General features: G+C 39.5%; 1 protein-coding gene across 1 annotated transcript in view; it reads right to left on the reverse strand.

The window, feature by feature from the left end:
- Positions 1-13,842, reverse strand: part of CPNE4 (copine 4) — a gene marked incomplete at both ends in the record, with an annotated part of 194,451 nt that overhangs the window by 107,388 nt on the left and 73,221 nt on the right. Inside the window, one exon of the mRNA XM_082499431.1 lies at positions 8,301-8,480. Coding sequence (XP_082355557.1) covers positions 8,301-8,480 — 180 coding nt within the window. The remainder of the gene's footprint in view (positions 1-8,300; positions 8,481-13,842) is intronic.

Genomic DNA, 13,842 nt, shown 5'->3' on the forward strand with positions numbered 1-13,842 from the left:
CCTGCGGTTGTCTTTTCCAAACATTTCGCCTCAGTTATGATTTGTTGTCTTAAGATGGGCTCGGTTAATGCCCCAAACTGACAAGACTGAGTTTGCAACCTTACATCAGCCTTCCATATTTTCATGTTGTTTTTCTCAATTTAGAAAAGTGAACGAATATGTTCCTTTTCAAAGGGGATTCTTCAAATTCCTGTATTACAGTGTCAGTTGTCCTTCTCCAGTTAAGTTAACTAATAGCTACTAAAGCATTAAATGCTTCAACCCCACTTTATAAGAAGTCTGTCTCCACCTTACTGTCATCCTCTTTGCTTGCACCCCACCGCTTTTAGACAGAGGATGAATGCTATTTAAGCCTTCTTGGGCTCTCCTCCACATTTTTGGGAGGAATCACTGCGTTGGGTCTTTCAGTCACTAGTTTGGGGTTTTTTTGATTGTACCATGTTGTGCTCAGCATTGCTTGAATTCAAAAAGTGAGACAAGTACTTGTGAAATTTCAGCCTCCAAGCTGATTGCTCAGCACTGTACAGCAACTTGCCTTTTTAAAACAATAGCTGATTTGAAAGAGTTTTTCAAAGCCCCCTGAAGTTACAGCTTTTTGAATTGTTTGCTACCAAAGATGCTAAAACGCACAGCTGGCCTAACCTAAAGTATCTTTTATCCAAGTTCTGTTCCTTTCTTGACGAGCAATTGCTATCTTGCCAAGTTGGGGCAGAGAATTTAACACATACAATTGAAACGACTTGAAAATCCTTGAATTCCAAAATCCTTTTCGTCCTCGGTGTATGGCAGGAGGAGGATTCTGTGATATATAAAACTCGGGACATAATCAGATCAAAAGTATTTACTAGTTATGGTACACTGTCTCTTAAGCTCACATCCTTCTTGCATAAAAATAAGTATGACCCTTAAGGCACCTTTTTCACAGCTACAAAGTCTCCCAAATGAATACTTTCATGGTATTGCTGTAAGTAGAATGATACAACCAGAGTGGCTAGACAAACGAGTTGAGATTTGACATTTGTAAAATGTATCTTGAAGCTTGCGAATTAAAATATTAGTATGCTCTTGCTCGAATCCATTTAAGTGAGATACTGTAAGCTTCTAAATACCCACAAATAAAATGACAGACTTTACTAACATTGTACCTGCGTGGGTAAATGACTGACTTAAGCAAGGGCAGAAGAATTGAGGTAGCTCCGGCTCAGTGTAAAAACTGTCTCTCCTTCTTCACGCATTCATCTTTAGCCTGGTTTCTGACAAAGCAAGATTTATACAAGTCTGATGTGCTTGTGTCTGTCTTGCTATCTATCCCCCAGCCACTTCTGAATCCATCAAATAATTTCCATGAATGGTGGCAGATAGTAAAAAATGTATGAAGCATGCTACATTTCAACATTAAAAGACAGCAGACAGCGGGTAGATGCCAGCGACATTACTCCACTCTCATGATAAAAAGGTTCTGGGGATGAGTTCACCCTTTCACAGATACCAAGGAATCCCCGCAAGAAAAAAAATTCAGATGTATATGTCCATAACGGAGGAAAAGTCATTCTGTCTAACTGCTCACAGAATTCTTTACTGCTATAATCATCCTCCCCATACATATGATACTTTCTGTACCATTCAACACTCTTCAAGATTTCTTTGGTTCCCTATAGTATTGATCAGCTCACAGTCTATTTACAGCTGAATTACACCTCTTCCTGGTTTTGTTAAATATCTGTACCTGAAAATAGTCAATCAAAACAGAACACTGAGGAAAAAAGATATCCTTATCACAAGAGGCAATAATGTTATTACAGGAAATAGCTTATCAATATCATAAAAGGTCTTTGAATTTAATTAGTATGTAGTGTAGCAGCCCTTTTACAATTAGTCATAATAATAACTCATTATAATAGCAAACTACATTTTAAATTACTTTTCTAAAGACTGCTACAGTAATCATACAAAAAGATAAACTAAGTAAAAACAAAGCAGTACAAACTGTTCAAGTAATTCCATTAACTTTGACTAGCAAGATTCATCTAAACCTGAAAATCTTACAGCTTCAGAGATAATGCTGCAATGGCAAACTAAGAGCTTCCTGGGGATAACTGAGATATTTAAAAGGTTAGTTGAAGTTAGGGAAGAGTGCTGCATTGATGATTTGCTTCTGCTCTGAGTCAACCCTGGTAGAAAATTACATTCACATCTAATAAAGTACATTATTCATCCCACTAATGAATTGAGCAACTTCATTTGGAGGAGATCAAGGGCCAAGTATTTAAAGGTATTTAGATACCTAAGGAGGCATACAGACATCTAATGAGATTTAGGAATTCAAATACTTTGAAAAAGCTGGTCCTATGTCTTTCGCACCACAGAAGCAGTCAACAGTCTGTTAAACAAATACTCTCATACAGACTATTTCAATTTAATTAGTTCAGGTGCAATCATGGCTCTTTTAGCCTTTCTCCAATTCAAGAGCAAGGGGATTTGCAATGGCTGAAACTGAACTAATAATCAGTCAGCATTTTCAAGTGTATAATCTGCTAATGGCATATATTATTAAAAGCACACAAGAAACAATCACACTCATTACCGAGAAGGAAGATTTTCAATATAATTTGTACCCAAATGCATGTATGCGAAATATTAAACCTCTAAATAATATTTGAAAAGGTTCTCGGCAGCAAAAGATGTATATCTCCGCAGTTTTCTTTACTTGTGCTACCAGTTGAGCAAGTAAGGAAGTTGTGAATTGTAACAATATTTTAACACTTCTGTAAATTAAAAGAAACCAAACAAGGAATGGAATCACAAATTTGAAAATGGCAAAGACCAGCTGTGGTAAGTAATGAAAGAAAAACCACAAAGGCTATTCCCACACTGCAGAACTGGGATGGTTCACAGCATTTATGAAATAACAACTTTACTGATTCCTATAATTTAAGGATGTTGCAGGCACAGCTAAGCAGTAAACAAGAATGTCTTGGCAACGTAAGTTTCTTTAGTTCTTGTCAGAAAATGATTATTCATTGAAGCAATTGTTGTGAGTTCTTAAAGATCAGGCTGAGACTTTGGGGTGAAACTTCAGAGGAAAAAAGTGTTCCTAAGCCCCCCTCCTGATACTTAATTCCCGTGTGGTTAAGAAGATAACTTTCACTATTAAAAAGTTTGAGCCTGTAATATACTAAATGATGTAATTTCAATGCTTTATAAAGTTTATGGAATATAAACCAGAACAATTCCAATAAGAGAGCAACAGAGAGGCTCAGAACACCTGAAGGCACTAACACATAAACAGAAAAGGACTTGGGTTTGAGGTTTTGCCATCCCAGCTGAGCATCATGAAAATCAGACTGTCAAATTTCTGAGTGTTGGTCCCTCTAAGATTTTTTTTCCATTGTTTTATGATGGACACCCCCCCAACCCACTAAATAAAAAAAATAAAAAATCCATCTCCTGCCCCACGAAACAAACAATCACAGGTTTTGTGAGCCACCAAAAAGCAACAGAAATACAAAACCTTCAGTGATTAGATGGGGATTCAGTTGGAAGTGACTAGTCTGGGCGAGTGGAGTGCCTGAACACCTTTCCTAGGGCTGGGGAAGGGAAAAACAAAGGGGAAAGAGAAGGGGAAGAATTTACTCTCCTTTGCTAAAGACAACATCCGTAAAACCGCAACCAAGGACGAACTGATTTACAGCACCTAAAGCACCTATATGAACGCAAGAAGTCACCTTTATGCGGTGGTTCCCCAAAATGGCAGTTAAAATATTACTGCTTGTGATTTCACAGCTTATCATTGCGAAGATATACAGGTGCCTCTGCTTGCCAGTGCCTACGCAAAGAACAGCAACTATTTAGAGTGAATTAAAGAGCTGCAAGACTAGTGGGCAGATGCAGAGCCTGATGGAGCATCCCAAGCCATTTCTGCTGCAGTGGAAAGCGCAGTGCCAAAACACTGCTCTACCCCAACACTCCCACTCAAAGGATGAGAGCTGCCATTTACAGCAGCAGCTCAAGAAGGCTGCTATTACTCCCTTACTCCCAAAGCAAGATAGCTATGGCTAAATCATCCCTGCTTTATTTACTTTCAATTTGTCACTTCGGACTTGCCTTTGCCATTTGAAGGCCACTACAAGTATTCATAAATGTTTCCACACGACATAGGAGTGAGGGTTCATTATGCCTCTGTTTTTCTCTGGCCTTGCCAGAGGTAGGCAAACCCGAAGGGACAGGAAGCCGTCGCTATTGTGAGGGTGGCAAAGCACTGGGACAAAGCCCAGAGAGGCTGTGAGATCTCCATCCTTGGAGATATTCAAAATGGGACAGGACAATCCTCTGAGCAACCTGGTCTAACCTGTTTTGAGCAGCAGATTGAATGCGAGATTCCAGAGGTCCCTTCTGACTTAAAGTACTTCACGATTTCAACAGGAAGAGCACACATTCCAAAATGTCTATGCTACCTCCTTGCGTAGCATTTCAAGGAAATTGCACTAAACTTTCCCTCCAATTTCAGCTTTTCTTTAAGCTCAGTTGAAACACACCCACTATTCTGCCACAGTTTCGTCTCCATGTCCAGCCTCACACAAGTTTCTCAATTATATCTTCCTCAAAGTTATTTCACGTGGGATGAAATTATCCAGACTGAGCCTTGAACTCAAGAATTAACAGGTTTTGTCAGAACGAGCTGGTTGCATGCTCAAATTCTGATAAGAAATGTCCTCCAGGTAGGAATTCTATGCACAGATACCTAAAACTAGGGTAAAAACTAGAAATGTTAAGTTTGCTAGAATTCATCTGCTCTTTCTAGAACTATATTCCTAAACCAAACCAAACCAAAGCCAAAGGTTAAACCCAAACCATTTATTTCACAAATTCATCTGGATAAAGGATGTTTCAAGCTCTGTTGTGTTTTAAAGGACAACACTGTTAGTTGTCCATAATTGTCCCAAATAAGTGTCCCATAATTTCACAAATGATTCAGATTCAGAATAATCTTTTAGAGGTTACAATCACAACACAGTATAGTTTCCTTGCTTGAGTAACTATCATATAACCGTACAACTTAATTGTTAAAAAATGGTATTATAGATATTCGTTTTACGCAGTTACTTAGAAATGAACTGCAAAATGAAAAATAATAGCATATTTTAAAAATGCATAGATTTTAATTATGCACCTTCATGTACCATTTAACAATGCCACTTTAAGTAATACAGCAGGGACAGCTTAATTTGTTAGGATATGGTACATTCTCTTGATGTAAAGTTCCTTAAGAAAATCTATTTTATAAACTACATGTAATTGCAGACCATATTTTAAGATGATGTTACTAACTGAGGAAAATCTGTTTGCACTTTCAACTGTAGTACCTTCTCTAATATTTTAGGGCTTTTTTGATCTATCATTCCAATTGTACAGAACATATTTCTTGACATTCTGCAAATCGGCGCATTACCAGGACGCTCTAAAGAAGCTGGGAAACTGGAATGTAAAAAGACCCTGAGTGGAAGGAACAGACTTTTAGTACTTAAAAACACACCAAAAAAATCCCCCCAAAACTCTTGCACTAAACCTCCTCCCCCTCAATCCCTTCAAAAGATAATCTGCTATTGTTTTATTTGAAAGGGCCACATTCCAGCATGATGGACAAAACAAACCACTTTAAGGAAATGTCTCTATTTAGCACATTGACGTTTTCTTAACTACCCTCAGCAGGTATCTATCCACAACCATCTGTTCTACTGTCTTTAAATAATGTGGCATACGAAAAGCCCATTGATGCATCTACTCTTCACATCCAGGTATAACTGACTGCATGCCAGGATGTTGCTAACCACAGTACTTACTAGTAGATGTACAGAATTGGCTTGACCTGGCAAGAGCAGTAGAAATAAATCTTGCTGAATATCCAGTAGGATGTCCCTAGACAGTGTATGTTCAGGATCTAACAGCCTACAAGTCACTGCCCTCATCACTCTCTTGGGACACACATTTATTACAGCACTGGGAGGAGACTACTAATAATGACACTTTCCGAAGCAACGCATTTCTCCATCGTTCGCATCCAAGACCCCAAATTTCCAATAAGCTTGTATCTATCGGGTAGGACACATGTAGGATTTAGAGATCAGAATAAAGAGAAAACTCGCTTCTTTCTGTCGGCTTACTGTATAACCATGCTATTGCCTTTGCCAGCATTTATTACGCCTACTAATTTTGTTCTAGGTAGGAGTATTACGTGATTCAGGCTAAAATGCAGGTCTACTACACATCTAAATGATGATGTACAAACAGGTACAGGTAGCAGTGAAGTTCTTATAGATCAACTGTTACCTAGAAGAGAGCAATAGAAGTTGGCACATTTACTGGCGGGTGGGGAGGGAATCACTCTTTCAGACTACGCCTAAAAATCTACAGCCTTCCTGCATGTCTCAGGTAAGACCTACTTGCAATGGGAAAGTGAATTGATAGGCAGGCACACACTCTCACACAAAATCATGTTTTATTCAGGCATTAAAATGATGTAGAGCAACAAATTCATGTGAAAATCATCTCAAGAAAAGCCACAGCTCTATTATTGTCATTACAAAAACGCAGTAGTTACACTAACCAGCTAAGCATGAGTGTTAGCTTCATATGTACAGCCTGTGCTGCAGGATTTTCAGCACTGGACTCCTCATAATGGCTTTGCTTGGATGACAATTCCAGTGCTAACATTTTGGGGTTTTAAATTAGTGGAGGAATTATGTAAAGTTAAAAAACTAGAAAGAGGGGGGAACCCACCCACATACACAAAAGTCTAAATATGAGATGAGAGTCCTCAAGGCTATATTACTCTGAACAGATTTCACCCTGTTATTACTTTTTCTTGGTTACCATTAAAATTACACTGCAACCAACCCAGCTGTGTGCTATTTATAGAGACATTATAAAGACATTTATGCTACAGGCAGCAGCAATGACATTTTTTTCCCCTTCATTTTCAAGCCAATTAAGCAACAAGAACATTGTAATAACTTTTTTCTTTGTTTCTCATTCTCCTTAGTGTTATAGGATAGGTTGTTTTCACTGATTAAGGCCACAAGAAGTCTGTCAAAAAGAACACACTTTACTGTGCGTTGTAGGTATTCTGAATACCAACACCTGCACGTTAAGCTTTCAAGTTCGTAAATATATATATGTTTCATATCAATTCTCTCACTGAGAGGACTTTTCCTCTTTCAGCACATTTGGCCCAATAACTCTGGGGAGAAAATCAAGGGATTCATGTGTGGTGGGGCCAAGGGAGCAACAACAAAAGGTGAGAAAATAGGAAACAAAGATTTGCAGCGTCTTCCATGCCAAGCTACCACATTCAGGTTACAAACTTATGCGGAAGCACTGCAAAAGATAATCTAAATGAAAACACTGCCTGGTCTCATCCACCACAGAGTGGAGAACAAATTTACACTTAGCTCAGTGTGAGACCATCCTCGGCTTTGCCATTACGGACAGAACCGAGATTTGTGTTATGAGACCCCACATAACAAAAAGTCTGCCAGTTAGAAATAAACTGTGATACCTGGGACACTGTAGTGTGCTACCAGTCAGCAATACAGGAATTTGCTGCAGATTTGGCTTTGACAACCTCTAGATATCGATCCTGTGGGTAGGACTCATCACTTAAATTCAGCCATCTAAAAAGTTAGGTATCTACTCTAAGCCAGCTGTCTAGACTCTCCTGATAACTGATGGGGAAAGACAGGTATCTCCTAAAGGCAATTTATCCTAATCTGTGATGGGTGTCTCAGGTGGAATGAATCAACTGCTGGAACTGTCTGTTTCTCTCCGCTGAACTAAAGATGGAAATCAGAAGAGTAACTTAGCCTAGACACCTAACTTTTGGATGACTGAGAGTCAGGGAAATGAATCCAACCCTGCCTCTCTATTTACCACATCACCAGGCACTATCCTCTGTGAGTAAAGTGTATTTATAAGTGTTCCTTGGACTTGGAACTTGCTTTAAATACCATATAATGTTAGGAGCAATAACTTTCTCCCAAATTAGTCTATTTCTCAACACTGGTGTAATAAGCCTGGGCTTTTACTGTACAAGGCCAATCACCGACACTCAGTTTCCTATAGTACTGGCTGACTTGAAGCTATACTACAGCAGTAAATCAAATCAGCAGAAGTTCTTAATTATCCTGTTAAAAGCATCAATTAAGAATTTTGTCATGAATGACAAATCTCACCCATCAGTCATTTAATTTTCATATACATACAAACTATGACAGACAAGGGGGGAAAATGGCAGCGATACCTACTTGTCCAAGAGTGCACTCCATGCCACCAAGAAAATCTGCTTCCTTCAGCCCATTGTGATTGCTGCTAATGTCATGGACTTCAAACCGCAACCGCTGCACCTCTTCAAAATAGAAGTCCACCGTGAACAGCTTGGAGAAGACGGGATTTATACAGGTTCGAATCACTTCTGTCCTGTCAACCTGCCAAATGGAAAAGAGGCCATATGAGTGGTTTCTCTTTCTACCAGTGATGGGCTACAATGAAATCCGCGAATACAGTTTGCTCATTTATCAGGACTTCCAGCTGCCATGGTGGCCACAGACACCACCAGTTGTAGGGGCGGCAGCAGCTGCCATTTCTGTGCAGGGCTGGCGAGATGCACAAGATAAGGCCAACTTCCCTTGCTTTTCTCCCTTCTAGCAAGTCTTTGGCAGGTACCGGTAGGGACACAGGGCACAGTCCACAGCCTCCTTTACAGGGTGTGCCATGACTGCCCCCCATTGGGTATACTACATCAGTCAGGTGGCAGTGCCAGGAGCTGTGCATAGGCAAAATGATGGTCTTGTGCGAGACTAATTACTGGGAAATTAACTATAGAATAACTATAGAATTTACATCTCCAGCAGTACCCATCCATCACTACAAAAGAGCAGCAGAGCGATACAGTTTTATCAAACTAAAGGGAAAAGCAAGCAAAAATCCCAGTAATTACTCATTTTGGACAACTTGTGTGATTAAGGAGTGGAGAACTGGATCCACAGCAAACAACTTTTCTTAAAAATATATCAATTTTTCCACCTTGCTAAGTTGCATTACAAGAATCTGATGGATTATATGCTGCTTATCCCTACATCTGAGACTTACAACTGCTAAAGAAACAGCATCAAATCTAAATTGCCATTTCTTCAAAAAAGTGCTCATAGAATACTTTCTAGTTCTCTTAAAATGCAGTACTTGGGCTTCCTGTTTTGAAGTAGGTCTTTGCTACTTTTCATTATGATGCATTATTGGTGACACCGTAAGCAATGAAGCAATTTCCTTTTTTCCACTCTCTTTGCTCTGGCACAGAAAAAAACCCTAATAATTCTGTAAGATTAAAGGAACTGATCCTAAAATGAAGTAGGACTTGGGCATGTCAGTCACTAGACAGGAGGTGGCGAGTGTGCCATGGAACAGACAAATTAAATTGCTCAGAGGAAGAGTGATGAGATCCTTTGTCTGATTCCTGATCAGGAACATCTGTTGTGCAAAAAATGACAGCCGCTTGCTTCACTTTTCAGAGTTTATAATGCATTAGCCTTGCTAGTAGTTATCGGCAAGGACACTAAGAGTCAAGTAAATCAAAAGCAGGGGAAAAAAAAAATGAGCAGTTCTTGGTAGCACAGATTTATTTTAGTGCTCATCAAAGGTGCCAGATTGACAGCTCTAACAGCTGAAATCCTTTCGTTAATCATCAAACAGATGCTACCAGTCATTGAGCAGATGCAAACCAGTGCTACCATTGCTGTCTCCTCACACAGCTGTGTCAATGTGCTCTGACTATGTCAAGATGAGACCATCACAAAAAGGAAAGCAGCCTTACTTACAAATTCAATTCTTAATCTCTTTCTTAGATTGGCTAAAAACAACAGTTATCATAACAGTGATGCAAAGCATAGTAAGAATAACATAAGTGAGAAAGGATATCAGATAACTTCATTCAGGTGCTTAGCGTATTTCAAATATTTTTTGATCTCACTTGCAATCAATGCAACTTGAAATCACTATTACTGCTACAACATGAAATATTCCCTATGCCAGATGACCAGCCAGTTCAATGGGATGTCCCTGAGATCTCTTCTAAGTGGCAAGTCATTCCATCCACTTGCAGAAGAAGAGCTGTCATCTCATGAAATACCGCATCAGCAGATCCAATAATCAAAACATTTAGATGATCAGTTTTAAATCTTTCTTCATAGCCACAGCAATCTCCTAAACTCATTCCTTGTAAGCGTACAAACTGTTAATTTAATGGCGTCATTTTAATTGCTTCATTGTTACGACAGATCTCCTCAGTCAGTAACTGAAGTTTCTCTGTTATGTTTCTCTCCATCTCTACTTTGCTGCTGGAATGTGGGGAAATGGTTCTCCGCTGCAGAATGCAGCAAGATTTACACAAGCTCAACAGAGGTTAAATATGTGACTGTTTCAGGGAGTGAAGTGCCTGAAAATGGAGGCACAGGTTTGCACACAGGGACATTAAGAATTTTAGTCTCACATAGCGATAAGAAACTGTTTGCTTTTTCCACCCTGTGATTGACTGACATCCTTCCCTTGACAGACACAGTACTGAAATATAGCCATTTCACTGAATTTCCCCAGTCTTCCCACATTATTGAGATGATACATCAAGCCAGCATGTCAGAGCATGGGATTACGTGAGAAAAATCTATATAGAAAGAAGCAATGCCAGCAGCTCCCACAAGCAATATGAAATTCTTCATGCCTCTCTCAGCAGCCAGCAGCGTGCAGTAGCATTAGCCCTATTAGTCCACCTTGTCTCCAGTCTGCTTTGTCAGCGTATTTCAGTTACACTATTCTTTGGCTAGAAAGTCTGGCAGGGTCCTCAGCATGGGAAGCCCAGCTCCATTCCCTTGCTTTGATTACTGTGCAGCAGGACTAAGCACTGATAACTGGCTGGAGTGACTCATGATGAAGAAGCAATGGTGAACAGAACAGTTCAATAAATTCACTAACTCTCACGGAACCCTCTAGGTTAAAAGATGCTATATAAACAAAATGTATAACCTCATTTTGACTTCTGCCACTCATTAGAGGCCATTCTTTCTTGAGTGTTCCTGCTCTCTTATTCAATTGTAAAGACTTAATGCTCTCTTTAGAAACGCTGGATAAGCATGAAACCTTCATGAAAACTGGTGAGAATACTATTGCTAGGTACAGTTTCATGCTGATAATTAATCATCAAGGAAGTCATGATCTCCAGTGCTGTAGACACTTAAAAAGGTTGACTTGTTTTTGACCACAACAACTTATCCCAATACCTGCAGGACTGGTTTCATTTCAAGCAAAATCTGGTGACATGTTCCATGCTAACCCAAAACAGAGGCCCATAGCAGTCTAACAAGATGTTGACCTCATGCCATTTGTCCTTAATCCAGTTGTTACCCCACTTCCACTTGCATGGATGATGAAGGCTCAAATGCTTGCAGAAAACACAGTTCTGCTTTGCCCAGCCTCAACTGAGCATTCAGAAAGTTAGACCTTCTCAGTTTGAATGTTCTCCAAAATACAATGAAGAACAGCAGCAACCACATTAAATCTCCATTACTTTTGCAGAAAAGAGGTTTTAAGTCCAACAACAGCATGTTATAAGCAAGTGGAACTTACACTTTTGGTCTTGTTACAGAAAATACCAAACTCTTGGGCAACCTAATCCTGAAGGCAGGTAGATTTATTAACAGGACATGGACAGGGGTCATGCCCACAGCTTTAGGATTTGCTGATGCCTGACAAATGAGCCATCTGTTATTTCTGGACTTTGCTAGAACAAGAAATTTCTTCAATTTATTAAAGCAGAATGAATTTTCAAAAGAAACAATTGACAGCTACATGCACCTTTGGGCTGTGTCAACAGTTAAAATTGACCTTAAAAAGAGCAGTGCTTCAGCTGACACCATGATCCGAACATCTGCTTCATGGTACAGCTTTACCTGCACTTTCCCTTGAAGGACAATTTATAGAGAGAAAAGGACTTGCATCTTGCCCTCCTGGGATGGACTCACGCTGCTTTCCCTCTTCATCTCTTTAGGCCCTTGTCACTCCACAGAAGGTGGCACCCTGCAGAGCCACCAGGATTATTTGGCAGGCCCATCTGGATGCAGCCACCCTGTGAGATTCCCCTTGGGGAACTATGAATGACATACAAACACCAAAGTAGGCCTCCACAGTGTAAGGCACCATCTCAACAGCAGGAATTAAAATATAAAAAAGAAAAGGACTTCTTGCTTTGGGCCTTCTGAATCCTCCTGTCAAACTCAGAAGAAGCTGGAAGCTAGGTTTGAAAGTTGTTTTCTCTCTGTACTGCTTACCATGGATGGGCAGTTAGCAGAAATGTTTGCTTGCTTTCCTGTTGACCCACCATCACTGCTGAAGAACTGCAAAACTGCAGTCAGATAGCACCAAATTAAAGCAAGCTCAAATGACAGATGAACAAATACTAAAGTTCAGGCTTCTTATGCTGTTTGCATCTTTTGCTGTGAGCTACCGAGAAATGAGCTACCAGAGAAATGGTGAATTATCTACAGCACCCAAAGCTCATCACTTCAAGGCCATGCTTCAGCAGTTGGCCCAGATCATCTGTGTGGAGAACTCAGTGGCCCACACAGGTAACTGGTACCTATCTGCTCTCCACTCTATTTCTTGAAAACATGTAACTACCACAAAACATCAAATTTTCAGTGGCTGTTACTTGACATCTTTGAGGCAAAGAGCAGCCAAGATCCAAAGGGCCATGGAGAATCCACTATCGTCTCACCAAAAGGGCAGTTCTTTGAGGAAAATTTTAATCATGCTCATGAAATAGCATGGGATTGCTATAGTCAATAATGGTACAGCTGCCTCGTGAACTAAGCAAAATCTTTGGTCTACAGATTTATGGTCTGGTGCTGCATTTCTTTTAAGTGTTTCTAAGAAACTGGTTGAAAAGTCGTAACCATGCAAATTCTATTAATTAGAGAGCGGGTGCTGCTATTTGGCCCAAAGCATGCTTTTTGTGGCTGTTACATTTTTAGCAAGTTCCTAGACCAACAAGTAAACCGACTGTTCCCTGTACATTTTACAGGCCAACAAGGAAAAACCAACAGGCTGTACTTTCAGGAGAAGTCATTATAAAATGCTGATTAAATCTAGAAAAATCACATTTGTCAGTTGAGATGACAAAATGTACAGAGGTGAAGGGGTAACATTATATTTAGGTCATCTGAATTTTAACAAGATTGAAAATTTCCATGATACAGTACCTTACATGAAAATTTGATACCAAGCAGAAAGCAATTTACACTTTGCTTGGTGGCTCCTGAGGAAGTTATTAATAATTTTTTTTTATTATTAACAGTGCTTTCACACCATCACATCTCTATCCCACAAATGAAAAGTCATTGCAAAGGTCACCATAATTTATAGCCCTTGTTTTCAGTTTAATCGATGTTTGAAAACAGTGAGAAGAAACCAATAGGTCTTTAACTCTTTTTAGGCTATAGAGCTCAAAGCTAAGCACAATCTTGTCAACATTAGCAAAAAACTTTTGGATGCATGCAGGTTGGCTGGAGGAGAAGCATTTAATGTGAACAGTCTGGAAATTATCTGCAAGTAGTTTCTTTTATTTATGTGATATAAATATTGGATAGCTTGTAAACCTCCAAGTCACAACCATGAAGACCTGCTTTCAAGCACTGGAAAAACTAATACATATAAACAACCCAGGCCTCAAGGGGCTCCAGTCTAAGCAATTTTATTATTTCTTAGTTGAAAAGTTCTTCATTAAGAAATCCCGCTTCTCTGTTC

This window comes from Vanellus vanellus (assembly GCF_965231255.1).
Source record: "Vanellus vanellus genome assembly, chromosome: 2".
Classification (NCBI taxonomy): domain Eukaryota; kingdom Metazoa; phylum Chordata; class Aves; order Charadriiformes; family Charadriidae; genus Vanellus; species Vanellus vanellus.